Source organism: Aphis gossypii, chromosome 2 (genome assembly GCF_020184175.1).
Source record: "Aphis gossypii isolate Hap1 chromosome 2, ASM2018417v2, whole genome shotgun sequence".
Taxonomy (NCBI): Eukaryota; Metazoa; Arthropoda; class Insecta; order Hemiptera; family Aphididae; genus Aphis; species Aphis gossypii.
The window spans coordinates 32,021,546-32,049,205 of NC_065531.1; the positions used below are offsets into that span (position 1 = coordinate 32,021,546).

At 27.0% G+C, this 27,660-nt stretch overlaps 3 protein-coding genes across 5 annotated transcripts; 1 reads left to right on the top strand and 2 right to left on the bottom strand.

Annotated features, from left to right (window-relative positions):
• The first annotated feature begins 3,019 nt into the window (after positions 1-3,019).
• Positions 3,020-4,057, top strand: LOC114119823 (uncharacterized). The gene is given in 3 exon segments (XM_050201918.1): positions 3,020-3,187; positions 3,527-3,856; positions 3,858-4,057. Coding segments are annotated over 2 exon segments (363 nt in total). The 5' UTR covers positions 3,020-3,187; positions 3,527-3,538; the 3' UTR covers positions 3,903-4,057.
• Positions 4,058-5,419: 1,362 nt separating this feature from the next.
• On the bottom strand, positions 5,420-12,031 carry LOC114119821 (rab3 GTPase-activating protein non-catalytic subunit). Of its 3 annotated transcripts, none has more exons than XM_027981534.2 (23): positions 11,726-12,024; positions 11,563-11,649; positions 11,402-11,489; positions 11,155-11,284; positions 10,880-11,084; positions 9,999-10,326; positions 9,860-9,934; positions 9,648-9,776; positions 9,412-9,591; positions 9,205-9,345; positions 8,894-9,132; positions 8,683-8,831; positions 8,423-8,621; positions 8,156-8,356; positions 7,976-8,089; positions 7,702-7,896; positions 7,207-7,593; positions 6,956-7,137; positions 6,642-6,875; positions 6,437-6,577; positions 6,005-6,157; positions 5,779-5,934; positions 5,420-5,713 (listed from the first exon to the last, which is right to left on the bottom strand). In XM_027981534.2, the coding sequence occupies exons 1-23, from the start codon at positions 11,808-11,810 to the stop codon at positions 5,570-5,572; spliced, it is 3,942 nt and encodes a 1,313-aa protein (XP_027837335.1). In that variant the 5' UTR covers positions 11,811-12,024; the 3' UTR covers positions 5,420-5,569. The 3 variants fall into 3 exon arrangements, 2 of the variants coding, with proteins under 2 accessions (XP_027837335.1, XP_027837334.1); XM_027981533.2 differs by having other exon boundaries at positions 11,563-11,652; XR_003592063.2 differs by lacking the exons at positions 5,420-5,713; positions 5,779-5,934 and having other exon boundaries at positions 6,018-6,157; positions 6,356-6,577; positions 11,563-11,652; positions 11,726-12,031.
• Positions 12,032-14,369: 2,338 nt separating this feature from the next.
• On the bottom strand, positions 14,370-26,225 carry LOC114119831 (uncharacterized). Its single transcript, XM_050200141.1, has 11 exons — positions 25,828-26,225; positions 22,677-23,263; positions 20,258-20,480; positions 19,729-19,948; positions 19,406-19,655; positions 17,798-17,843; positions 16,563-16,829; positions 15,866-16,455; positions 15,563-15,785; positions 15,253-15,472; positions 14,370-15,131 (listed from the first exon to the last, which is right to left on the bottom strand). Exons 1-11 carry the CDS (start codon positions 26,060-26,062, stop codon positions 14,855-14,857), a joined length of 3,138 nt encoding a protein of 1,045 aa, XP_050056098.1. The 5' UTR covers positions 26,063-26,225; the 3' UTR covers positions 14,370-14,854.
• Positions 26,226-27,660: the final 1,435 nt, after the last annotated feature.

Sequence of the window (27,660 nt, forward strand, 5' to 3'; positions counted from 1 at the left end):
TGCCGTTGTCGGTCACGGCACGCTGATAACGAAAAAAACAATAACAAAAATAACCGTACCGAGTAAATAGACGGGGTCGGTAATTGGCTTATAGTATACTTGTCCTCGGTTGTCCATGTGTTACAGTTATTTGTCTGGTGGGAGGTTGCAGTGGGATCTCTATTCATACTTTAAATACTGAACGGATTAGTGAATGCATTGATTTTACAATAATGTTTTTTTTTTATGTGTTATGTGGGAACTTTTTACAATAGAAAAAATGTATCTATCTTCAACTTCCATACGTTTTCTCATAGGAAAGAGATTCTCGTGGGTACTTAGGGAGAAGGAAGTTTCCCACTTCTTTTTTTATCGTTGAAAAAAATAACAAAATTAGTAATAATGTGTAGATAGGTACTTGAGATTTTCAACAAATTTTGGGATTTGCATTTTATATCAACTACTAACTAGGTATAGTCTTGAAAATATTTTGAATTTTTTGGATTATTTATAAACAAATTCAATTTTTGAATGTCGTTTAAAAAACTTAATACAACTAATACAAGGTATCTTACAAGTTACAAGTTATAACTGGAATTAAAATAAAGGGAAGTAATCACTTAGCTGTAAAATGTACTATAATGTAGGAGTACTATGAGTTAAATTTTAATTAAATAAGAAATTACCACTTACAAAAAACGATTCTAATTTCTAATCGAAAACATTTTTAGCTTACTTATATTGCTAATTGCTAGGTAGTATGCTTCATATCTTTATTATATAAAATTAATAATTATGTTTTTTAACATTGCTATTAGCTATTTAAAGTAATTTATTTAAAAATTAATATTGCGTTAACGGTTAGGTGGTAGGTAGTGAAGGGTAAACACTAAACAGTGAACAGCCAACCACCCCCCAACTATTTGTTTTTTCAAATGTTTCAAAATTACAAATATATAAGCTCGTATGACCTCAAATACGAGGACACGAGCCACGAAGTATACTCGATACCTATAGGTAGTAGGTACTAACTGTAAGAACAGAAAATTGGTTATTTGCCACTTATTTTATCTATAGTAGGTATTCAATTTAACACTTCGCTGATCTCTCTTTTCTGGACACAATTACTCTATTATATAGACTATAATATTATCATAGTTCTATGTGATCGTATATTGACGTTTATACACGTACGATTATGCAAGTATCGAATACATTCATGTATTTAGACCAGTAGTTTTCAAATTGTGCTTCGAGGATTCCAAAGGCCAAGAGCGTTTTAATGGTACTATACGGTCAAATCATACATCTAAATTCAATTAAATTCAATATTTTTAATTGAAATATACGTAATAATAAAAAATAATGATTTTTTTATTATTATTAAATATTAATATTCACTTATATTCTCTGATTTTGCTATATCGTCAGTGGCGTATTTACGGGGGTGGTCCTTGGGTACTATAGACGCCCCCCAGAGAAAAAAAACCGATACATATAACATATCTTTGCAGTCTAGTAAAGTTATAACTAATAAGTATGTAGAAATTGGTATTCTGTGTATTCTGACGACGGTTTCCAAGTTACAGTTAAATATAATGTATGATAAAGCCATAAAGGCAATAGGTAATATAGTTCTCGTAGTTTATATAGGTAAATTATTTAATTATGTATAAACTGTGGACCCCCCCAGAAAAATGTTGAAAATAAGCCACTGTATATCATTATATCGGAGTAAAATATGTTACCTACAATATATGCCCACAATTGGTAAATGCTGACAGTCACCTGGTGAATGTCGACATACATCCTAAATTGGTGTATGTACTATGTTGACAAATTAAAAATGTGGTAGGTAAGTGGGTACCGCTCTGCTGTACATTAAGTGTAGAGTAGGTCATTATAATGGGTGTGTTAAATTTTAATTCAATAAACCTGGTACCTATAGTATCTTTATATCATAATTCTGTATGAAAAACGATTCTGAGTGGAAGCGGTCATCAGCCTATAGTCTATATTCTATAGCTATAGGCAATAAGTAAGTATATTTCATCATATGTGTTTTTGATGTAGTTATTAAAATTAAAGTTATTTATTTTACTTTTATATAGTATTACAATATTTATAATAATAAAGTTAATAAAAAATTTTCCTAATAGGTATATTGCATTTATTATATATTATTACCTACTTATTAGTTATTAGTACCTATTTTATATTTAAATATTATGCAAATACGACTAATACGAGGTGTGTTCAATAATTAATAAATACCCAAACTAAAATTATTAGGTATACAGAAAAACGTTATGGACGTTATAAATAACCTTAAGTATAGAATTTTACGATGAAAATTTAATTTAAATTTCGTCAAAAATAAATTATTCGTAAATATTACATTTCATATAGTTACCAATCAGGGACGTACAAGGGGGGGGGGGGTATTTTGGGTGTTCAAACACCCCCCGAAATCTATGGTTTTTGTAATAAAAAATTGATACTAACAAATTAAAACAATTTATATAATTTGAATAATGAATAGTATATTACATTAAAATATAAATTTAAAAAATCCACCTAAAAGTTTAAAACGGATACATAATGTACGAATCGAAATACTTGAAATCCTCATTAAATCATTATTATAATAACCAATTAAGCCAATAGGTATCATTGGGTAAATCATGATGGGGAATGGGGATATCAAAATCTAGCAAATTTAGGCCTTAGCTATAACTATGGCATAAACAGGTATTATAATATTATAATATCTATAGCCGTGGCTAATGGCTATAACCAAAACCAATCATTGTATTACCGGATCGTGACATTTTAAAACATGCTACGCTAGCATGTTATTGTTTCTATAATTCATGGCCCGATTTGTGTTATGCCCGGTTAATAATTAAAAATATTAACCCGCTAGATAGGGACACTTGAGCATGGATTCCGTTATCAAGTAGTTACCAGACCCTTTAATCCAAGAAGACCATGCGGCGCTGAGTAGAATTCTGGAATAGATAGTACTATCACTACTATCTTAAAAAAAAAAAAACGTAATTTCGTTATAGGAAAAATTATTTAATTATTAATTATTGTTCTAAGCCTGTTCCTATATATTAAATGATTAATAATATTTGTAAGTGATAAATTATAAATTAATTGGAAGTATAACTTTTATAATAATACATTATACTCATTATTTATAGTAAGTTTAAAACCATGAATGTATATTAAATAATAGGATATTATATAGGTACCTAGTGACTAACGATTAGAACTTACAGTTTATTATAAATTTATGAGTAATTGTGTATTTTAAATGGTTACATCTTATGTACATTCCATAGACCATATCTGTCTAATGTTTGATTAAATTTTTTTTTCTGTGTTTATTTTATAAATATTTTTTTTTAACTCACAGAAATAAGTAGTACCTATAATTTATTAATATTGTTGCATTACTTATAATAATAGGTAACTAATAATAATAGCTTAAATAATTTATAAATGTCAAATTTCTTACATTTTAATTTTTTTTTTTTAGAAAGAAATTAATATGGAAGTTGAAACTTTATGCTCCAAATTAAAAGGTGAACGTCCACCTGTTCAAGTAATTGAACATAAATCAAGAAAGCGAACAAGCCAAGTTCAAAAAACCAATTATACAAAGTCAAATACTTTGGATTCAAAGACTGATGAAAAAGTTAATTTAAGGAAATTACAAAATGAAATATTAAAATTTACAACTCATTTTGATGCAAGAAATACTAAAGCAAAAGAACAGCTTGCTATTAAATTAGGAGCCAAACCTAGAAAAAAGGAAAATTTAAATTATAAGCAATTAAAAGAAAAATTAAAGCAAGAAATTGAAGCAAAAAAAAATCAAGAACAACTTTTTCAATTACCAAAAACAATGGTAAGGACATCAAAAACTCATAAAAGATTAAATATTAAAAAAAATAAGTCACAATCTACTGATATAATTAAAAATTATGGAACAATAAAAAATAAAAAATAAAAAATTTATATTTAAACTTACGGATTATTAAATAAAATCATTGTTGTATAGTAAATATTTGTTTATTATTTTTAAATTTCTAAACATAAGATTATTCTATCAACAATATTTTCACATAAATATTTTGTATTATTGTAATATTAACTATCTGTATTTTTTTTTTTTTTTGATTTATTACATACTATTTTAGTATGTACATAATACATTATAACCCAAAGAGAGTCTTAAAGGTAGAAAGACCTTTTTGTAATTTAGTTAAATTTTAGTGGACTTAGAAGAATTATTGTGTATTTACCTATGAGATAGGTAACAATTACCTTTATAAAACTGATGATCAAATATCAAAAAAAAAAAAAAAAAAAATTACAATAACTTGTCGTTAATGGACAGGATGTGAATTATGCAAAATAAAAATATTTTTAAGTTCCAGATTATGTTTGTAATCTGTATAACTTAGATATTTAGAATATTAACATAGATGAGGACAATTTATTATTTTAAGGATGTACTGTACTACTGTGTTGTTTAAAACACTTTAAAACTTAATATTTTATGACAAACAGGCATGTACACAAAAAAAAATTTGGAGGGTTCATAAAAAAATTTACAATAATCAATATTTATCGATGATTGATGATATAAATAAACTATACAATTATTAATTTTCGGAGGGGGTTGACCCCAACCCCCTCCTGTATATGTGCCTGATGACAAATTCAGGTCCAGATTAAGGTTGAAAAATATGTAAATAATGTAGGTTACAGCTTAAAAACTCATAATTGATGCAGTAATAGGGTTACCATGCATTGGATTATATTTTTAAGATACAAAATACAAATTATTTAAGATTTTTTTTTTTATAAAAAATATAAGTCAGTGCATGTCGATTAGATTGTATTCATTCTTAAAATTATTTCTTAGTTCTTACCATTTTGTTCTGTATGTCAAATAAATCCTATGTCATCTTAATATTTTATTAATTCAAGTTGAATGAGGATGGATTTTGTATGATGTTTAAAAAATTTAAAAAGTTTATACAATAATTATTATCTTATAAACACAGATAAAATACTTATTAGTTTTATTTTTTTTATTAGTATATAATATAGTATATACAATCTGTAAATTAGTTTTTTACAATAAGAATATGAGCTAAAATATTTAGTATGACATATATCGCATGATAAAAGGAGCAACCCAGTGGCTACACTTTATACATTGATTTGTTATGTTGGATATTTTTTTGGGTGGATTAAGAATTAATTTAGGTCACAGCACCATATTTTCTTAAGCCTTCTTTGGGGATTCCTAGATAAAATACTAAACAAATATTTTTACAGAAGATATGTTAAATAGGCATATTATGCAATAAAATAATTGTAAAAATAACCAAACAACAATTATTTTTAATAAAAAGTATTATGTGCTGCTTAGCACTAAGATTTATATTTATTGGTCAATCAAATATTCTACAAAAAATATATTACATTATAATATGGTGTTATTATTTATTGCATTGTGAAATATTCATAGGTAACATTTTGTAACTTAACATTTACATGTTTATTATCAACTATTAATTAAGGATATCAAACTATCCATTAGATTGTTAACAAATTCATGTTGATTATTATTTTCTGGTAATAAAGTTATTACAGTTTGTACTAATTCTAAAGTTTCTTTTAATGATGACTTTTCAACATCTATTGTCACCTAAAATCAATAATTAGCATTTATTTTAAATTTAAATACTTAGTATTTTATATTGTAAAACTCACCGGACTTTGAAGCCAAGAAACAATTTCTGGGCTAAAGTGTACAATTTTGGCATGAAAGTCTAAATCACTTATGCATACTTCAAATTTCAATCTATGTTTGATTACATCCATTAAATGTTTTATAAGGTTTTCTTTATTATGAACAACTGGTATAACCTATAAAATAAATTACATATTATAATGAATATATTTTTAATTCAAATAAAAAAGAAAATCAATCTTTTACTTCTTCAGCTAAGCGATCGTGTCCTTTACTATACAGTGAAACGACTTGACATATTCTAAGATCTTCTAAATTAAGTTGCCAATCAAAAGCTAATTGAAATATTTTACTTATCCAAAACATACATTCATTACTTTCAAATTCATATTGGCCATCCTAAAACAGTTTCATTGTTTATAATTAAAATTGAATAAAAAAAAAAAATTATGTTAAGCTTGGCTAATTATTTTAATGCAATATTATTTAAGCTTGAATAAATATTCATGTATTAAATATTAATTGGTCAACACAAAACATCTATTGTTTCATTAATAATTAAATATTAACTGTAATTATTGATATTGATTACTTAACATTTTAAAAAATATTCTGCTAATTGATTACAATGTTCAATTATTTTTACAGTTAACCGCATAAAGATTAACACATATATACCTCACAATCTTTTTGTATTAGGCAAACTGCTGAATTAATAGAATTAATTAGAAAATTAGTTTTGGATTTTTTAACTTTTGTTCTAGGTGTTTCTTGATTGAAGGTGTTTTGGTTCAAATTAGAAACATCAATTTCATGAATCTATATAAAAGATAATATTATAAAATTAAAAATATATATATATATTTGTTTAATATTAACTTACATTACAGTCAAATAGACTGTTTATTGGTTTATTGATGTGTAATGAAAATTTAGCCAATATATGAAATGTTCTAACAAACTGATGAGTCAAAAAAAGAGTTTCTTGATCAGGACTAGGTTTATTTAAAGCTATTTGAACAAGAGTAAGTTTATGTTGGTTACTGTTTTTCCAATTTTCCCAAAAAAAATCATGTTTTATTTCAGCAAGCTCAGCTTCTTCTGCTGATAAGGATGCCTGAAATGTTATAACTTGATTACCATTAAACAAAATAAAATATTAATAATTTATATTATATTATTAATTATTATGCCAACCTTAATAATGATGTCAAAAAAATGTTCACATAAATCAAAAAATTTGACTATATATTGATCTGGCATCCCAACATCTTGAATACATAACTTATCTTTAGGAACTTTTCCAACGCGATCAATAAGCCTTACAGCTGATAAAAAAACTGGTGATATATGTGTAGACCACACCAAATAACACATATCTGAAAGTTTAATTAAAACACAAATTATAACATTAATCACAATCTTACATCATAAAATATTATACTTGCTTTCTTTTGTATGCAAACATGGTATTGTATCAGCAACATTTAAAGCTGTTTTAAGCGGTCTAAGATCAGCAACACAATTTTTCCAAGCAGATGAATATTCCCAAAAAATATTACTTAATAAAGTATTCCCATTTAAACTATGTGGAAAACATGTTTTGAGACGTTTTAATGTGTCTAATACTTCTTTTTCTGCCATATTTAATGCTTTCACTTCAATTGCTGTTTCTGTATCTATAACAAGTCCTTCTTGAATACCCATAATTCCTTTATTTTGATTAAATGGTTTAGTTTTTTTTTTATCGAAGTCTATTAAATACTCGTCAATCACTAAAGTAGGATCTAGGCCTATACCAGTTAACCATTTACTAACAAGTGTAGACACTCCACCTAAAGAACAACGATAATGTGAGATATTTATGTAATTAAGTAGCTATAACTATTATAAAATATTATAAATTATAATTTATTACTAATAAATGTAATTAGTAATATTACCACGTCCAAGTTGTAGTAAATCTGTTAGTGTAATGGACGAGTACTCATATTTTAAACAGTGAAGTGTTCCAACTGAACTTTTTGAACAATATTTTAATGTAGCATTGAGATGGCACAATTGTTCAAGTCTTTCTATTAATAAATTCCATTGATAGTCATCATCAGAAATACATTCCCATTCATTATTAACATTAACTATAAATATAAATTTTACAAATAATTCAAGTAATAAAAGAACTGACTTTCACTCAAGTAACTATGCTCCTAAACCAACCTGTTTTTCTACTAGACGCAATAGTTTTACATATTATGGCTCCAGTTAAACAAGCAAAAGTATTCGAACTATTTGAAAACTGATCTTGAGTTATTTTCCAATCAAATTTTATTTCTGAAAATAAAAATAAAGAATTTTAAATAAATAAATTTCTCATTAGTTTATAACATAAACTCATACCATTTGAATTACAAATTGTGTCAATTGCTCTGTGAAAATTTAACATTTCTGTTACAATTGTTAAGGTGAGAGGTTTTGATAGCCAATATTTAACAGCTAAATATACCATATCTGGTAATTGAATACCACTAGCTATCCATGCAGAATTCCATTCTCCAATATCATTATCAAAGTGCATAATAGGTTCAAATATATGTTTACCTAAAATATAATTATTTTTTTAATGTGCAGTTTTATAAATACATATAAATAATGAGCAAATCTTACATAATTCATCAACATTTTTATTAATATTTACAGACACAATTTCACCAGTTGTATTAAAATAAGACAGTAGTTCAATTAGATTCAACGATTTAATGTCATCATAAAACATCACTACAGTTTTTTTTTTTGGCTCTATAGGAAGTAAAGAAATAATTCTATCCATATCTTGATCGGTTAAACGAAGCGTTTTAGACAATTCCTTTAAAAGAGTGAATATGAATAAATGTAAATATACTCATTAAAATATTATACTTGTATACTTGTATTTTATCTTCAGCTGATAAAGATGATGCCTGGACACGATGCTTTTCTTGAAAATTGGATAAAAATGTTAAAAACTTTATAAGTTTCAAATGATTGTCAGTATTTTTCAATAAATTTTCATTATAATTTTGAGATTCACTTTGCTCTAAAGTTAAATTAAAATAATCATATAAATGTAAATATTTAAATTGTTTAACAAAGTTTTACTTCTTTCTCTTAAATTTGCTTGAAAGCTTTTCAAAAATGTAACCAAGGCATTTTGTGTTATACTTTTACTGGTTGTAATATAATCAAATGCTTGTTGCCTTACTTTATCAGTCATTAAATTATTGACTAATTTCACAACTTCTTCACAGAGTATTTCATCATCAACATTTTCACTCTTGCATAATGATTTGAATGTTTTAAACGTATACATATCTTGAGAAAGTTGACTATTAGAGCAACTAAAAATATTAATTTAATAATATTATGTGATTATGTGTATCAAATATTTTAGTAAATACTAAATAATATACCTTTCTATACAGTGATAAGGCACATTTATTTCTGTGATATTTTCTGTTTCATCAATAAAATAACAGCGATAATTAGCATTATATATGTTCATTCTTGATGTACTTAGAGCTCCAAACAAACCAAAATTTGTATAGAATAGTCTAAAACATTAATAGAGTCAATAAGATTTTAAATTAATGTCTTTAAAAGTTTGTAATAGAACACACCTTCCAGTTTTAGAAACTTTGGAGACTGATATTTTTTCATAGTTGTGCATCGACCATACTTCGAGTACTTCTTTATTTGGTATAAACATTATTAAAAATAATGCTTGTTTAGAACTAGAACTCTTATTTTCATTGACAACAAGCCATCCAAATTGAACGTCTTTATATCCATCCCATGTTCTAAATATTGAAAATAATTATTGTTAACATATAAATTAACCACAAACCTTAACTACCGTATTATTCCTCCAGCATTGACCTCAAAAAGTGTTACTTTTTCCAAATTATCAGAGATCACTCCTATGGATAATTGGGGACTTAATTCAATTTTCAAAGCTTCACAATCCATTTCATTGAGACTAAAACTAATTATTAATTTAATATTTTACTATGTTTATTATTAATATTATACAGAATAATTTGTATTTTATTTTAGTTTAGTTATTACCGACATCCAAGCTGTTCAGGTTGTTCTTGAGTATCAGGGGTTTCGTTTAATGATAAATTATAAGTCAACCAATAGCTAAAATTACAAACATAGTTAATTAATTTATCTTCAACTTGTTATGAATCTATTAAATTCTTACGGCAATGTCTGTATAAAAGAAGATTTCAATTTATTTGTAACTGCTTTGGTTATATTCCCAAAAGTAGGTTGAGCATGTCCTCCAATTGTATAATGAATTGCTAAGTATGGTTCATGGCCAGCAGTTATAATTTGAGTCATTTGTGGTATACAATTTTGTTTATCACCACTAATACCTTTACAGATATTGGCTGCTACTATGTGTTGAAAACTAGTAATATCATATTTTGGCCCAATAGCAGCATCATTTATTTTTTTCTGAACATCAAAAGCCCACTTTTTATATACTAATGGAGAGATACTTATATCCCCTGTACAATTTGCTTGAACTAAAATATTAATAATATTCAATTAATAAATATAAATATTTGATTATAATAATAAACTTTCGTCACTCAGATTTAGTTGACACCCACCACTTACATCTTTATTGTTTTCGATGTTATAATCAATAATCAATAATTTACATAAAAATGTACAAATAATAATTATACATAAATTATATATTATATATTTAAATAATTAATATTACACATAAAAATTTAGACGATTAAAATAATATGAATAAATAAATCGTAAAAAAATTAGGCATCATTCATATATGAATAGATATAATATTCAGAAAATAATAAAAATTAAGCAGGTGGCCAAACCTACAGTACATACATTTTATAATATCGAAAACACTAAAAATCAAAGTGACGGGGTCAACTAGACCAGTACCACTTTTTCTATAATTGTTTTATTATTTCAAATAAGTGAGATTTATAAACATATATTATTAATTTGTGGAGAATACAATTTTATTTAAACCCAATGCTTTTAATTTGATTTAAATTAAATAAAAAAAGAAAAATTATAAATACTTATTTTTACACTTACTTTTAGCCAATTGATTTTTACAAGACCTCAAACTATTAATAAACATTGTGCCATCAACTGTACACATAACTTTACTATATAATATTGCAATTTCTTCAGGTTGTTCTACAGTTGGAGGATTAATTTTAGCAGGCTGATGACTTTGACACCTTAATTTCAAAACAGCACTATTATGGAATAATTGTGATAGTAATAGGTCTCCATCCTAATAAATAAAATAGATTAATAATTATTTGATAAAAATGAATTAAAAATAAAAATTAATTGAGAATTACTTCAGTATAAAATTTGACAAAACCGCTTGAAAATCCAATGGCAATGCAAAACCAATCAGGACTACAATGAGTAGACAGTTTTGTATCGATTGCTGCAATCGGTAGACATACAATTGATGTAATTTTTTCACTGAAAAATATGAAATATATTATATTAAAGAATACAAAAAAAAAAAAAAATAATAATAATCATCATTTTTTTTAACAATTATATAAAAAATGTAAAACAAATATAAGTATAACATACTTGTTTTCTTGGGAAATGTCATTACTATAAAATGTTTGAAAAGTCTGGCTTATAATATTATCATTGGTTGAACTGGAAAACCACTTAGCTATAAAATTAAAAATAGCAAAATATATTTTATTTTATATACTAACAGATACAAACAAAATAAATATATTTACGTGTAAAGGTAATTATTTTATTGTCATAACCAAATACTATGATTTCACCTCCAGGAGATACACAATTTACAGTGTCATTGAAAACATCTACTTAAGAAATAAACAAATAAATTTTTAATTTTGTTATGTAAATAATTATTTTTATATTTCTATCATATAATACCTTTAGTGTCATTAGATCCAAATAAATAAGCTTTAATTTTTGATAGATCAATAGCTCTGGCAAATACTTTAAGCTGAACCGACATGTTGAAATGTTAATGAAGAAATTGTTAAACACCTACGTTTGCATAATTAAGTATAATATAGGCATATATTTTTTATGTTAAAACACTTGAAACAGTAACCATTAATATATTTTAAAAGCAAGTATAAACATTATTAAAAACAAATATAAAACAAAATTTCTCAACATGAAACATCAATCTTTATTGTTTCTTTTGTAAATTATTTGTTATTTATTTTGGTTTGTTATCTATATTATAGTATCAACAATTATTTACTTCATCACAGTGATAATACCACAGACATAATAATATTCTGTGCAACAGAGTTGTGTGATAATAGTACCTACTACGCAGTTGTACTGCAGACCTGCAGTATAGTAATAATACGTAATAAATAATAACATTGTATTGTACATGTACTATTACTGCTATTGTAGTTAAGATGAATAATTGATAATTAACATTCAATCCACGTCGACTTCGCCCAAAAATTATTTATTTTGTCCTATTGACCCCCGTATGGCCGTATAATATAATATTATTATGTAATTGTATTTATGTATCAATTAACCGTACTACTGAGCTACTTATAAATATTCTTCTGTGATTTTGTTTCTGTAGCAGAATTTGAAACTCGTCATCACCAATACGGCAATATCAACAATAGATTTTATAGAAATTGAGTAGACAAAAACCTATAATCTGCTTCATTAATCGTATAATTTGCAACCCTCTTCAGTGTATTTCTAAAACTTATTTGTCCATCACAGATTGCTACATATTTTCAGTTAAGCTTAAGAAAAACACCTTTTCAAACTGGGAATATAATAGACTACAGACATGGTTGAATTGTAGTAGCATTTTTTCCGATATTATACAAATTCTAATCACTATTTAGTTGGGAGTTGTAACCAATTCTCAACTAAATAAACTAATAGCCTTCCAAATGGTAAATGAGTAGATAATAATGGTTTTGCCACTCCGAGTTTTTTATCAACTTCGGAAAAAAAATTTAATCCCAAATGGCTTCATCAATTACAATAAATTGTTTATCTTCAAATTCTTCTTGGCTGTACCAAAATATGTTAACTAAAGTTCCATAAAATGCTTATAGAAATGAAGCTAAAACGTAAAGGAGAATTAGAATAATTGAAATCGTTGCACAAAAAAACGTGTATATAATAATTAATAGGAGAAAAGAGGAGATGAATTGCAAAAGACAGAGAAAGAACAACATAAGTCATTTCTGCAGACCAAGAGCCAAACATCAGCTTAGTTGAAAACATATTGCAGGTACACTCATAAACTATAATCCATACAATTATAATAATATGAGCATAACTGAACATACCTACTAATATTTACAAATAGAATAATCGTAGGTACAAATAATTTGATTTGAATACCATACAGTGATTACAGTGTCCCTGTATATTATTGTTACATACATACTATAATACCCTACCAAATTCTTTGTATATTCTAGCCGATATTTTAACAGAGGGGAAGGAGTCTGTACTCTGTAGATCAGTGTTTCCTAAAGTGGGCAATATCACCCCCTTACGGGTGATAGAGCTATGCAGGGGGCGATGAAAGTTCAAGCTTAATTAATTATTGCGTACTTTTGTATACATTTTTTATGATAAAGATTGTTTGTCATTTTTTTTTTTTTTTTTTTACAAATGAATGGTAAAGATGAAATGTTTAATTTAATAAATGTTCGATATCTGGCTTAGTTATTCAAGAATACCGAATCAACTTTTGCGTAATTACGCTAACCTTAACGTATTATTTAAACAAGATAAAACTTATTTAAACTTTGAGATTCGAGTTTATCGTAATAAACAAAGACTGTTAATGCGATAACGGACGATGTCATCACGGATTTCAATATTGAACAATCCGAATGAATTGATTTTTCGTTTAAAGCTTCTGGTTATACAGGTGTTTCCAACGAAATACTATAGATTTTCGAAGAATTGCGCGGATATATAAAACCCTAGAACAATAAAACTTATTATAGATAAGTTCTCCAAATGTCTAAGTGAGATATCGTATTTGAACTACACAAACATGCTAGATAAAATTATACAAGTAGCATTGATTATAGAATAGACCAGTGCCGAATCTAGTATATTTTTTACCCGGGACAAAGTATAAAATTAGCGCCCTCCCCTTTGTTATGCCCACAATTTGGCACCGCAATTTAGCGCCCCCGATAAAAACTTCCGGGCAAGTGCCCCGGTTCGCCCCCCCCCTAGATCCAGCCCTGGAATAGACTATAAGAATAGTCTATTCTATAATCAATGCAAGTAGTATAATAGGCAAGGTATATATCCACCTTGAGTACCATAGGACAGGTAATGTGTAGTGTGTACGATAAAAATTATGCGCCATAGACTGTTTTACGATATTTACATGGGCGATAGCACTAAAATCAAAAACTAATAAAGAAGTTTTAAATGCAATGTCGAAAATATTATAACTCAAATGCTCACCAAAACTATTACACAGCTCGATAAAGGCTGCGAATTGTATTAGACAACATGCGCCTGTAAGTATTAAATTATAAAATAAAAGTTTTAATTAAAAAACTCATAATAGATAATTTATTAGGTATTAATAAAATCTAAATATGTAATCTTTAAAAACAAAGTCAAATTGTTGTATTTTAAAGATTTAAGCTATACAATATGAAAACAGTAACTATACTATATATTATCGCCTATGTGAAACACATGGACGCGTATCATACGCGACGTATCGTATACACACGCATTATTAGTTTACATTATAAGTTCATAAAACCGCTAACTTCAAGAAATCATAAAGTATATTAATTATTAATAGATACATGCTAAATATGTTGCAGGTGCAGGATATTATAATGATTGGCTGTTTTGTACATCCTATAGTATAGGTATATTTCAGTGTATGTATTATTAAACTTGTTATTAATCAAAATTATCAAGTATTAGAACTAAATATAGTAGATTTACTACTTACAAGTTTATGTAAGAATACCAATTATTGTGATTGTAACTAATAATCATAATACCTATTTATTATTTTTTTTTCTTAGAAGAATTTATAGTTTTAGCTTTAAAAATATATTTAATCATCATCGCTATCACAAATATACTAATAGCAGTTATACTAATAACTACAAAACAAACGTCTCCTAGGAAATATTGGCTATAATTTAATACAATACTACTACTCTTAAGGTGATTAGCTCCACCATAGCGGAGAACATATTCAATCCAATATATCGCCCGGTCCATAGGTCTTGGATGGGTATCTTTAAATATTTCACTTCGTAACTTCGAGTTTTCTTTATACCTAAAATTCATCATAAATTATCATTATCTATACAATGTATTATTTTGTATCTACCTATGTCACTATAAATTAATACGTATTTAAATAATACTTTTTTTTTTTTTTAAAAAATTATACTTACTTTGGATTTGTAAGAACTTCATTTATGGCAGATAACATGGATTTTTCATTCAAACCAATATGATCTACCATTTTCCCGATGCCATTACGTTCAGCTAATTTCATGTTCATGTGTTGGTCTCCAAAGAAAGGAATGCCAACAATTGGCAACGCATTATAGGTAGCTTCTTCAAGACCGTGTACACCTCCGTGTGTGATGAACAGACGAACGTTTGGGTGACCTATTCAATAAATATTATAATAAGTATGTTAGAATTTAGGTAGGTATCAGTGTATAATGAAAATTTTAGTAATAGATAGTTATTAGATACCCAAGATATCGGGTTGCGGGAACCAATCGCTAACCATGACGTGATTGGGCAATTGTGGCAGATTTTTTGAATCCCACTTCCACATTACTTTTTGTTTCACTTTCTTTAAAACGTTTATAAAAATGTCTATAGTTGAATTTGGTAAAGTGGACGGATCCACAATGGTACCAAAACTGAAATATATTACTCCGTACTCGGCAGATTCAACGAACTCCAAAAATTTCTACAAAACAAATTAATTTTTAACTATAAGTAGTACTCGTACTTACACCAAAGTATCCAATAATAGTAAAATGTTCGTACTCCGGTTAATGGTTTTGGTTCGTTCACATGAAGTCCTGCAATTTCAATTGTACCAGGCAGGTAGGGTCTTGTAACACCAATACTGTAATGTGAATTGATTAATGTCACTGACACGTTTCTCAACATGTCCTCAATGGGAGGCCTAGATTCATAACCTTTATATTTAAAATATTTATCCATGGTCTCTTTTTGTAAAGGTAAATAATAATAATCTTCCAAAAATAATTGATAAATTCCAATGACAGTATTTTTGAACCGTTCGATGAACGACATTTGATCAGTTGCTCTGGTTCGCTGATCAAGTATGTACGAAAATGTAGATGGTTCACCAATCCATTTACTATTGGATGGCCACAACATCGAAACACCTAAATTAATAACTGGTGCTTTGTATTTATGGCCTAGTGTGATTGTGTATTCTTGGCAAAATGGGAAAACCATAACTAGATCAAATTCGTAGTCTTGGGATAAAATGAAATTTTGCATTTCTGGTTTGGAAACCATTTTTGAACCTAAAGATGTAGACATACGCCACATACCAGGTAATACTGTTAAAAAACTATGACTAGCTAACTCCATTGGATCGACACCTATACCAACAAATATTCATAATATCCATATTAAAAATATTTAAAAATATGTATTCATTTTACACGTTTTATATTATTTGTTATTTGAAATAATTAATATCACTTACTTTTTAAAATATTTTCATCTACTGAAATTGGAATGTCTGTATAGTTTGCCAATGGTGTCTTCAGTGGAAATATGCTAACTACTGTAAGATTATGTCCTCTAGCAGCAAGTTCTTTAAATAATGGTTGAAATCCTCTAAAGTGACTTTTAAATGGCATCGGTGCAAAAACAAGTATATTAGCACTTTGTGTAATAGTGATTAGTGTAAGAAGTTTAAAAATCCATATGATAAAATTGTAATTTTTCATTTTAACTGTGTGAATAATCACTTATTTATGTTGATCTGCTATTTGTTTCAAAAATATTTACCTTTAACCAACATAATCAACAAATAACAATATAATTATATATTTATATTAAATATAGCAAATTGGAATATTAGATTTGTTATGATTATTATTTTATAATTCTAATATTAAATAAGAATACGATTTATTAAAATAGTTTTAAATTTATACTTTATACTTTTAATTTATGAACAAATTAAATAACTGTTCAAAATTATATCTTATTTTAATTTGCACTGCGTAAATAGTTACGTAAAAAAATTGTGGCCACATTATCTCAACAGTCAACACCTAGTGTCAAGTAATGTTTAATTTTTTGGTATCGTCAAAACAGTTTTGATTTTACACTAAATTATTTAGTACAACTTTTTATATTTTTTTCTTGCCATAAATATGTATACATATAATATATATATATTTTTTATCGTTAAAATATATTAACAAGAGCTATTAGTTACATAATAATATTAGGATATTGATTAAGTAATTAGTAAAGTAAATAACTAGATTAGATTACGGAAATATTGGTCAAAAAGTCCGAAAATATATAATATTCTCTTTATATTTTTATTTATAATTATATAATTAATATAAATAATTTGTTAATTTATATTTATTTTAACTGGTGTATTTTAATTTTAACTGTACCTACTTATTTAAGAATATCTGAATATAACATATAAAAAAATATAATAATATAATTTATATTTATAAAATTTTTAAATTTTACTAAAAAAAAAAACAAAAATTAATACTAATTATATTTTATTACATACAATCATATAGTAGGTATATATAATATATATTGTGGTCTCAAACACGCGGCCCGCGAGCTCTTTCGATGTGGCCTGCAATAAATATTTAATTCTTCAAAAATTTTTATTTTTTATTTTTTTATTTTAGATTTAGTATTAAAATAAGTCAATAATAAAGTGTTTCGTCCGCTAACCTTTGACGTAAGTATATATGGCCCGTTGGTAATTTGTGTTCGAAACCTATATAATAAATTTTAGTTATAAATATCAAATAAAAATTTAATAGAATATTTTGTATTTTTTGACTTTTTGTCGCTGGAATTTTCGTCATAGATTCCTAGATTACAACGATTTTTTTTTTAAATAACATTATATGATTTTGTTTGCTTAAGGAAAATTAAAATAGGTAGGTACTATCGTGTACTTATATAATTATACTGTCATAGCGGTTATCGACTATAGGATTAATAAGAATAACATTTTAAATCAGAAATAGATAAGACAGTTATAATTAGTATAGGTGTATTGTAGTGATTCCCAAACTTTATATTTACTGACTGCTCATAAAAAAAAAAAAAATAACAGACGCCCTTTTTAAAAAAAAATGTATTAATAAAAAAGTGTCTACGCAATGAAAAATTAATTAAGCTTTCGTCAAACCCCTGGAAAGCCCTAGGGCTTATAGTTATCGCCCACTTTGGGAAACGCTGGTGTATAGCAATCAAGCATGTAACCGTGCAATTTTTAGATCTATTACTTTGATTCTTATCGTGTAAATAATTTACATATTAAAAATTAAAATCATGCATACTATTTCATAATAATCTTAATGTATTTATACGTGATACATAGTTTATTAATCTAATAGACAATTTTGAATTACGAAGAATCAGCTAGTTTAAGTTAGATAAACGTACCTTTATTAAAGAAATCAGATCGTCCCGAACGAATAGGTAATAACTATTTACAACGTAGGTTAGTTAACATCTTACATTAATATTGATATGAATAGAATTGTTAATACTTGCTACGAGAACTCAAGGTTCAATATGATTCGACAATAATTGTTTAGTAAAATGTATAATAGGTAGTGGAAAGAATATAATACGTTAATGTGTATGAGGCAGACTGGTCTGAATGTATAGCAATATTAACATAAAAATATAAAATAGTCTGACAACTGAAAACCTTCAAAATCTTTAGCTTCAAAACCTTTCTAACGAGAGTCCACTCGTTTATAAGATTATTTAATTTAAAACACTTCACTCATTTGCTATATATTTTAAAAGATATATATTGTTTATTATCATTATTACACATCACAATGCTATTAAAACTTGCTTTGAAAATAATTGCATTTTAAAACTGAAAAGTGTTAAAAAAATTCTAATTTTAATTTACTATAGGTAAGTACCCTCTTAAAAATAAACTAAGAATCTAAAATTCTGTGAATAATGGATAATTGGACAATATAGTACTATTAATTATTATCTGTAGTTATTTGTCTTATATTTAATGTTAATATAACATTTTTTATTACATCAGGAACATTTAAGTATGAGACGGAATAAAAATATTGAATTTAATATTTATATTTTATATAATAATATAATATATTGTATATTTGTATACCTATTTATCAGTATATCACTGTAGTCGTATACGGTTAGTTTAACATGGTATTTTAGATTTTTAGATAAGAACTAGTTTTAAATTTTAATATTTTAAATAAATTTAAACTAAATGTTTAGCTCAAGTGATCAAGGTTTAAAATAATTAGGTATATGTAGTGTAATATTTTAATACAGTTTATATGTAATTTTTACAAAAAATAAATAACATGACCAAATTAAACATACAATTGGTATTAGTAAAAGAAATACTATGTCTAACAAAAAATACTGTACATCATTTAACCCCACTGAGTCACTTTTTAGATGCTTAGCACCTCCATTTCGAATAACATACTCAACCCAGTAGACAGCTCGATCCAATGGTTTCATCGGTTGATCTCTGTAGATCCGACTCTGGATTTCTACATTCTTTTTAAACCTAATTAAAGAACATATTGGATAACTTTATAACACAGTATGGTATATTATAATCAATTATTTTCAGCGCTTACGTTGGATTTGACAATACTTCTTTGATGGAATTTCCGAACGATTCTTCAGTCATTTTTGAAAAATCTACTACTTTACCATAGCCCGTTTTCTCTACATATTTCATGTTTAAAAATTGATCACCAAAAAATGGTACAGCAACTACAGGTTTTTCGAAATAAACGGTTTCTTCTAAACTATGTAGTCCTCCGTGAGTAATGAAAAGTTTGACGTTTGGATGAGCTATATATAAATAAGTAATATATAAATATTAAAATGTGTGAAAATAAAATCTAATTATTTTGTATATGAGGTAGGTATATATTATTGGTAGGTATCTATTGACAAACGCATCTTGGGAAATAAATTATGAGAATCCAGCCATCTTAAAAATGATTACTTACATAATTTTAAACAATATATAAAAAGTATAAGTAAATCAAACGAAAAAATGATTTATCAGATACTTCCCATTAAGCATACAGTTAGTATATCCCTATACCTACTTATCAGTTATTTGAGTTATAACTTATATTGTACTAATATATTTACCTAAAATATCATTTTGAGGAAACCATGAACCAGTCATAATATGTTGAGGTAATTCAATAGTAGAATTTGGTGTCCATTTTATTATTACTTTTTGTTTTAATTTTTTTATTGTGCTAAGAAAGATGTTTAATTTTTCTTGAGGCAAGTGATTTAAGTTAATCGACGAACCAAAACTGAAATAAATTACTCCTTGTTCTGCCGAATCCACAAATGTTTGAAGATCCTATAACAAAAAAGAATACAACACAATATAGTATATATATTTTTAAATTCATTTTTTAAGAAGCTCATATATTTTATTTAACGATGGGCTTATCATAAAGTACCTATAGATATAGTTGTACAATTATGTTATATCAACAAGCTACAAAAATTAAAGGAAAACCTGATATACCGCATACAAAATGTAGACAGCATATTTTAATACGAATATGTAATTTTCTTGTTATTCATAATTATATCATCTAAAAGGCCCATTGCTGTAAAATCTATACTAAATAAATAATATGGGAGTAGCTATGCAGGTAGTATAAAGTATGCAGTAGTTATACCTATTCATAGTAATAGGTAATTAATATTATTTATTTTAAATTTAAATTTAATTTAAACGTTCTAAATACTAGGTACCTATTTAACGATATTAAATTAATACAAATACAAACAAATCGAATAAATAGAATCGTTGTCGCGTAGGTATATAAAAATCATAGAAATAAAAGTGAATAGGTAATATTTTTTTTTTAAATGTCATAGAAATAAAGTTTTTAATTGAATTAATTAAAAATTATGTTCCGGGAAGCATTTTAAATCTTAGCGGGCTGTAACTTTATTCTGTTGAGTTTATTCATTTTCCATTGGTAATAGCTCTTGGCTTTAGTAGAATCCGTATTAGGTGCAGTCTCGCCTATCACCATTCACCGGAATGCGATGGCGTTTGGAAAAAAAACCTAAATTTGTATAGAGGTGTCTGGCGGTGTTGGGAAAAGTCCAGAATCAAGTCACCTACCATGGAAACGTTCATTGGTGCTGAAAAAGCCTTTGACTGCACACCGTACTATATATAGGGAAAACCCTACATGTCACGCGGAGACGCCGGGAGTCGATTCTCTATGGTTGTTTTTAACATCTACGATCGTCCTAACTAATTACTATTATAGTATTATACCTTTTGATTCTATAGGTGCATCTTTGATTGATTTTGTTATGATTTATCATTTATAACTAGGTACTTATTATATAGTTTGCATTAGTAACTTAATGTACTATGTAGGTATGTGCTGACTGCTGTTTAAGCTGATTTCAACAATTGAAATATTGTTACACGCATAAAAACCTTACGATATAATAATCATTTATCCTTGTATACTGAACGCGCATAATATGGTCACCAAGAATAAATCGATTGTACAAGTTTGTACGTCATGCTGTGTCCAGTGCTTGACTTGGCAAAATTAAAGTAGGGGGACTCTGTAAACTTTTAAAAAAAGAGCGTCCCCATCACTTTTTAAACATAACTGAGCCGTGGGGGCTACGCCCTCACACCCCTTATTCTCCCTCTTTAAACATATAAAAACTATTTATAAATTATCAATTACAAAAAAGAATTACTGTAAATATTATATTGTATTTTATAGTTATACCTTATTACATATAACAACAAACTTAAAAGTAACTAAATAAAAAACAATCCATTAACTACTTATTTAAATAGTTCCATAAATTATTATCAATAAATAAATTGTCAAAATTATGATGTTATCTCGTGCATTTTGATAAAATTGCAAAATAATGCAGCGTGCTACCATTCCGTACATTCTCCTTATAAATATAAGTAGAGGTACCGTACGCTTAAATTTCTGAAAAATTAGTTGGGGTACTCTGTCCCCCTGCGTCCCCCCCAAATCGAGCACTGGCTGTGTCTTGTTATTGCAATCGATGCATGCCATCGGCCAGACCCGCACTCTACATAATACTTAGCTTCCACCGTAAGTAGCTGACGGAAGATTAGAACTTATATGTTATAGTAAGCCAAATTAGTTGTAAAATATGTTAGGATGCATTATGATCGGAAAGCACATACATTATGCAGCTAATATTGACCGAAGGTATAGTTATACCATTGATTAAATATACATTTATATCCTACTATAAATGTATATTAATTAATCAATGGTTATACTAGAATCTAACTATAAAGAACTATAAAATGTCTTAAAAAACATGTCTAATTTTATACTTAAAAAACATACTTCGAGCAGTGAGAACAAATTAATATACACCTATTATAATAAAGGTGACTTGTAGTCTGCTCCATATATAGTCGGAAGTGAAAGACAAAGAAAAAGAGAAAAATGTATACGGTATATCTAAGGTTAGTAGTGTCTGTATTTTATAGTTTTACTAAATTAATTATACGTACAACAGACAGAGATTTGGGCTCTTTGATGTGCATACCACCAATATCAATAACACCTGGAAGATATGGTCTGGATATACCGATCGCATAATGAGCGTTCACTAGTGTTAAGGATACATTATTCAACATATCTTCAAGCGAAGGCCTGGATTCCCAACCTTTGTATGTGAAGTGTGTATCCATTATTTCCTTCATTTTAGGTAAATACAAGTAATTTTCAACATACAATTGTAGTATTCCAGTAATGGTGTTTTTCAATCGTTGAATGAAACTCATATTGCTTGTTGTTTTCAAAAGGACGTTCGGTATGTAAGAGAACGTGGAAGGGACATGCAACCATTTGCTAATACTGCTCCAGATCATGGCCGGCGCCAGATTAATAACGGGGGCGTTGTATTTATGACCTAAGGCCACGGTATATTCTTGACAACACGATTCTATTATAACTAAATCGAACGAGTCAGTATTTGTTCGAAGAAACTCCTCCATTGATTTATGTGTCAATACTTCAGAAAATTTGAAACCAATGTCCCATACCGAGAAAACTGAAGTTAGAAAATTCATGTCGATCGAATCCATAACATTTCTTTCTAAAACAAATTAATTATAAATATCATTACTGGAATCAGAGAGCTCTGTGCAAGAACCACACAAGTCCATTTTTTAAAAAAATCTAAAATTGGCATTTGATTAAGAAAAAGATTTACAAGTTTTTAGAGTATTTATCTAATATTTGTACAAAAACGAGACAATTTCAATAACCCGTAGATATAGGTAGATTTGAATGTAAGGTATTTTATTAGTTATTTTCGGTATATGGAATTGTCTGGTTTTATAAAGGTACGAAGAATAATCGATACAGTCATATTTAAATAGGTAAATAAAACAAAGTTTCAGAAAAATTTGAATAAATAATCTTATTTTTTTGAATTGAAAAAAAATAAAGAATATTAACTGTATACAATTTATATAATTCTGTTCAAAAAACAACATAACATCAATAATTTGAAATCTATTATAATAAGATTGCATCTCGAATAAATCATAAAAATTAAAATTAGCTATGAGTTAATACCACATATTTTTTATTATATGGTCTAACGTACTTAAATATATTTTAACATTGGTTTTATTGTTAACTCAATACTTCTAAGTTTTTAAATATGAAATTGTTCAGTTTTTGAATGGCTATTATTATTATTAGTATTTACCTGGCAAACGTTTGTTTTTTTTAAATAATAACGGTAAAAAATAATGTAATAGGTATCAATACGCATAATAATTATAAAACACTTAATTTTTAAATATTTTTACATACTTTCAGGAGGGAGGGTTTGCAGCCTCTTTTAACCACCCTCATAAATAAGATCCCGGCTCAAAAAAATAGTTAATAGATATTTCATAATGCAGATAATTTATACTATATTTTTATATAATTTATTTATAATATTAGGTCGTATTACAATATTGATTTTTGGTAACAAGTACCTTTTTAATTTTCTGTATTAGTATTGGTTATACCTATCGGCTATCATAGCTTATTATGATTTATATACCTGCCATAGACTTTATTCTATATTATAATATATATGATACATCAGACCTGTGTGCAAGATTTCTTCATGGAGAAGGTTATGACATGTTGTAACTATTTCTAATTTTTGTTCATATTTATTTAATTTTTTTAAGAAAAAAAATTAATATTCTTAAAAATGTCGATGGAATCTGCGTTTCCTATATTCCTTAGTGAATAGAATAAAGGAGTATGCTATAATAGAAGAAAAATAACTTCGTCCCCTCAATTCAACCTCTATAATAATAAATATAACCGCAGTAATAATAAAGGCGCCCGGTGCCAATGCGTTTTTATACACAAAAGTATACGCTCTACGGGAATATGGATCCTGTCCTGTAGAATTAATCAAATTTATTTTAACTAATAGAGGGTAATATTCTACAGGCAGCATCGATCTCCGTTTTTTAATATATTAATCTCAAACTTTATAATCTGTCTTCAAAAACAATACAATTTTAAACTATTTTGTATAAATTATATTTTACTATTATTTTTAATAAAATAAAAATCGAAGTTCGATGCGGCCTGTAGGAAGTCTTCTTCCTTCAAATAAAAATATAGGTAGTTACCAAAATCCGATAATTCTACAAGGCCTGAGAGTTATTCCCATGAAGTCATTTTTTTCGATATTACACACCCTACAAACCCCCATAAATAGGTATCAGGTAGTAAATTAGTGGAAAAGTATTATAATTAAGGTGGTAACTAAAATACAAAATTGAATGTTCAAATTTTATAGAATTGCGGAAAATTTTAAAACCTGGCACCGGGCCCCTTAATGCAAAAAATGGCAATGGAACAAGGGAGTCAACCATTCACCCTTTTGTACCACGAACCTACGATATACAGTGTCTAGTACTCTAGTGTATACAGTATTTTTTTTTGTATTAAATTTAAATGATTTAATAGTGTCTAAAAACCTAAAAATACAAAATAATACTTAAAATTGCATGAAAAGTTCATAAAAATTCTAGGATGATTTTTGAAAAATTAAATTGATTTAATCAAAACTTTATCGCGTTGTCATTTAGTCAGTTTTGGTTCTAGAGCTGTTATGGTAAAAACAACCAAATTGACTCAAAAAATTTGATCTATCCGAATTTGGTATTCAAAACACCTGTTGCCATTAAAAAAAAAATGGAGTTGTATTGCGCATGTGCACATGAAAAGATCTAAAAATGTAAAAATCATCAAGAAATGCGTGTATTTAGGTATTCTCTATCTCCTCCCGAAAACCGCATATCAATCTGATGTCACTAGACAGAATAATTTCGTGTTAAAGATATACTTTTAAAAAGAATTACACTGTATACACATATTATATACATTTTATATAAGATTTTTCAATTTTCATAAATTGTTCTAGCATTATGTTTATGTAATAATGCAATAAACAAGAAAACTACCATTTATTAGGTGCTTTTTAAATTAAAAACCTACTTCAGAGATCGAATGGTAGTATTGTGGTAACAGTTCCCACCCATTCTTTGTTTTTTCAACGGAAAAAAAAGGTACCTAGGTACTTCAATAATTTTTACCGGATTAGAATTCAAATATATTATTTGATGGTTAACGAACCATGTCCTTTGGGAATAAATGGTCCAATATCTGTGTAGTTGGCAATCCGACGATTTTGAGGGTATGAACTAACTACTGTTACGTTGTGTCCTCTGTGAGTCAATTCTTCGAACAACGGTTGAAATCCACGAATATGGCTTTTAAACGGCAAAGGCATAAACACTAAAATATTCGACGCACTTGTGACGGCGATTGCAGAACATGAAATTATATAAATAAATATACTTGGTAACATTTTGTATGTAAAAATTCAAAAACGTAGTTTTAAATGAATAATATAATTCGCTAGGTACTATACTAGTACGATTAATGGTAAGAAAAATAAAAGATAATTTTATATAGGTACAGGATGCATAGAGCATTCATCATCTACGTTATAATATAGGTATATAACTGACGTCCTTTCGAGATTATAATTTTATAATGCATATTTATGTTGTATAAACATAATAAATTGTGAAATGGCTAATTATTATAATAGGCGTTCTATTATATTGATATAATTTATGTAGAGTGACCTATACCTACTATTTATTTTAGTCGATTAGCCATTAGGTATGATATCTTCATACAGCATTATATTATCATTAATAATCGCTATAGGAACCATTAAAATAAACGCTAAGGTATTTACATAATGATTCACTTATATATTATTCACTTCCATTTTAGATTCTAAACGGGTGAAGAATATAATATTGATTTTACGATGATTCGATCTTCATATACAAAATTGAATCTAGTTTTTAATTTTAAGAGGTCGAAATTAAAAAATCCCATTTTACTTTAAAAATTAAAATTTAAAATTTTCATGCAAAATAATTTTTTGATAAAGTATGGATTTTATTTTTTTGTTTTAACTTTTTTATCGAGTTAAATAAGTTATTCTTATAAATACTCGTATGTACAAATGTTTAAAATACATTGGTACAATTTATTTTTAATTTTTAGTTTGTACAATTTGTAGTTTTTTTTATAAGCAGTAGGAACAGTAGATGGAAGGATTCAATATTAGGGCTTCATGACATGGGTAGTAGTGGTTAGTCAATTAGCAGGTCATGACACCAGCGACGCTTGTGTAAAATCTAAAATTTAGAGAAATTTAATATAAATTCCTCATTAAGTATATCATACAGAAACTTAGTTTATAAATTAACTTCAAGAATATAGATGTATAACATGTATATTCTTTCGAATTTTTATAATACGTAGACATTTTCAGAAAAATGATTATTTGAGTAATCAGTGGTGGATTCGGGATTTAATTTTTCCTTTTTTTTTGTGGGGAGAGGAGGTACGGGATAATAGTAGACAGTAGTAGCAACCCTGCACGGTTATGAGATACAAATATAATTTTGTTACAAACGTCACACTCCAATACTCCATTAGGTACTCACCTATATTTACTATCGATTTAATAAAACCTAACTAAGGCTAATGGGGAGAAAGGTCCCACGAGCTCCCCTTAAATTTGCAATTGTAAATAATTTACAATTATAGTAGAAAAAGGAGATTCAAGTACAAAAACTATCAAGAATATGTTCTTTAAGTGTACCTACTTAAAAGTGATAAAAACTCCAAAACTCAAATTTTGAATTACTATCTGTATTATCATCTATTTAAAAAGAAATAAAGATAGATAGGCATAGTTAGCATGCTTGATAATGATAAATCACTATGTATACACTCTATACAATCGAGACGTAGGCTATCTAATTAGCAATTACTTATATATTTCATTTTAAATATAATATTTAATGATATCTATTGCATGTTGATAACACACTAGTTAGAGGCATTGATTATACAATATAATCTATAATCAATGCTAGA

Bases quoted from the DNA above. Each gene is read 5' to 3' on its own strand.
- LOC114119821 (XM_027981533.2), bottom strand. From the start codon at position 11,810: ATGTCGGTTCAGCTTAAAGTATTTGCCAGAGCTATTGATCTATCAAAA. The intron at 9,133-9,204 runs GTATATTATTTA...TAATATTTTTAG, and splicing joins CCTTATCACTGTATAGAAAG to TTGCTCTAATAGTCAACTTT. The intron at 5,714-5,778 runs GTGAGTTTTACA...TATTGATTTTAG, and splicing joins TTTCTTGGCTTCAAAGTCCG to GTGACAATAGATGTTGAAAA.
- LOC114119831 (XM_050200141.1), bottom strand. From the start codon at position 26,062: ATGTTACCAAGTATATTTATTTATATAATTTCATGTTCTGCAATCGCC. The intron at 16,456-16,562 runs GTAAGTGATATT...TTGTTGGTATAG, and splicing joins AGATGAAAATATTTTAAAAA to GTGTCGATCCAATGGAGTTA. The intron at 15,473-15,562 runs GTATCTAATAAC...TTTATTGAATAG, and splicing joins CCCGCAACCCGATATCTTGG to GTCACCCAAACGTTCGTCTG.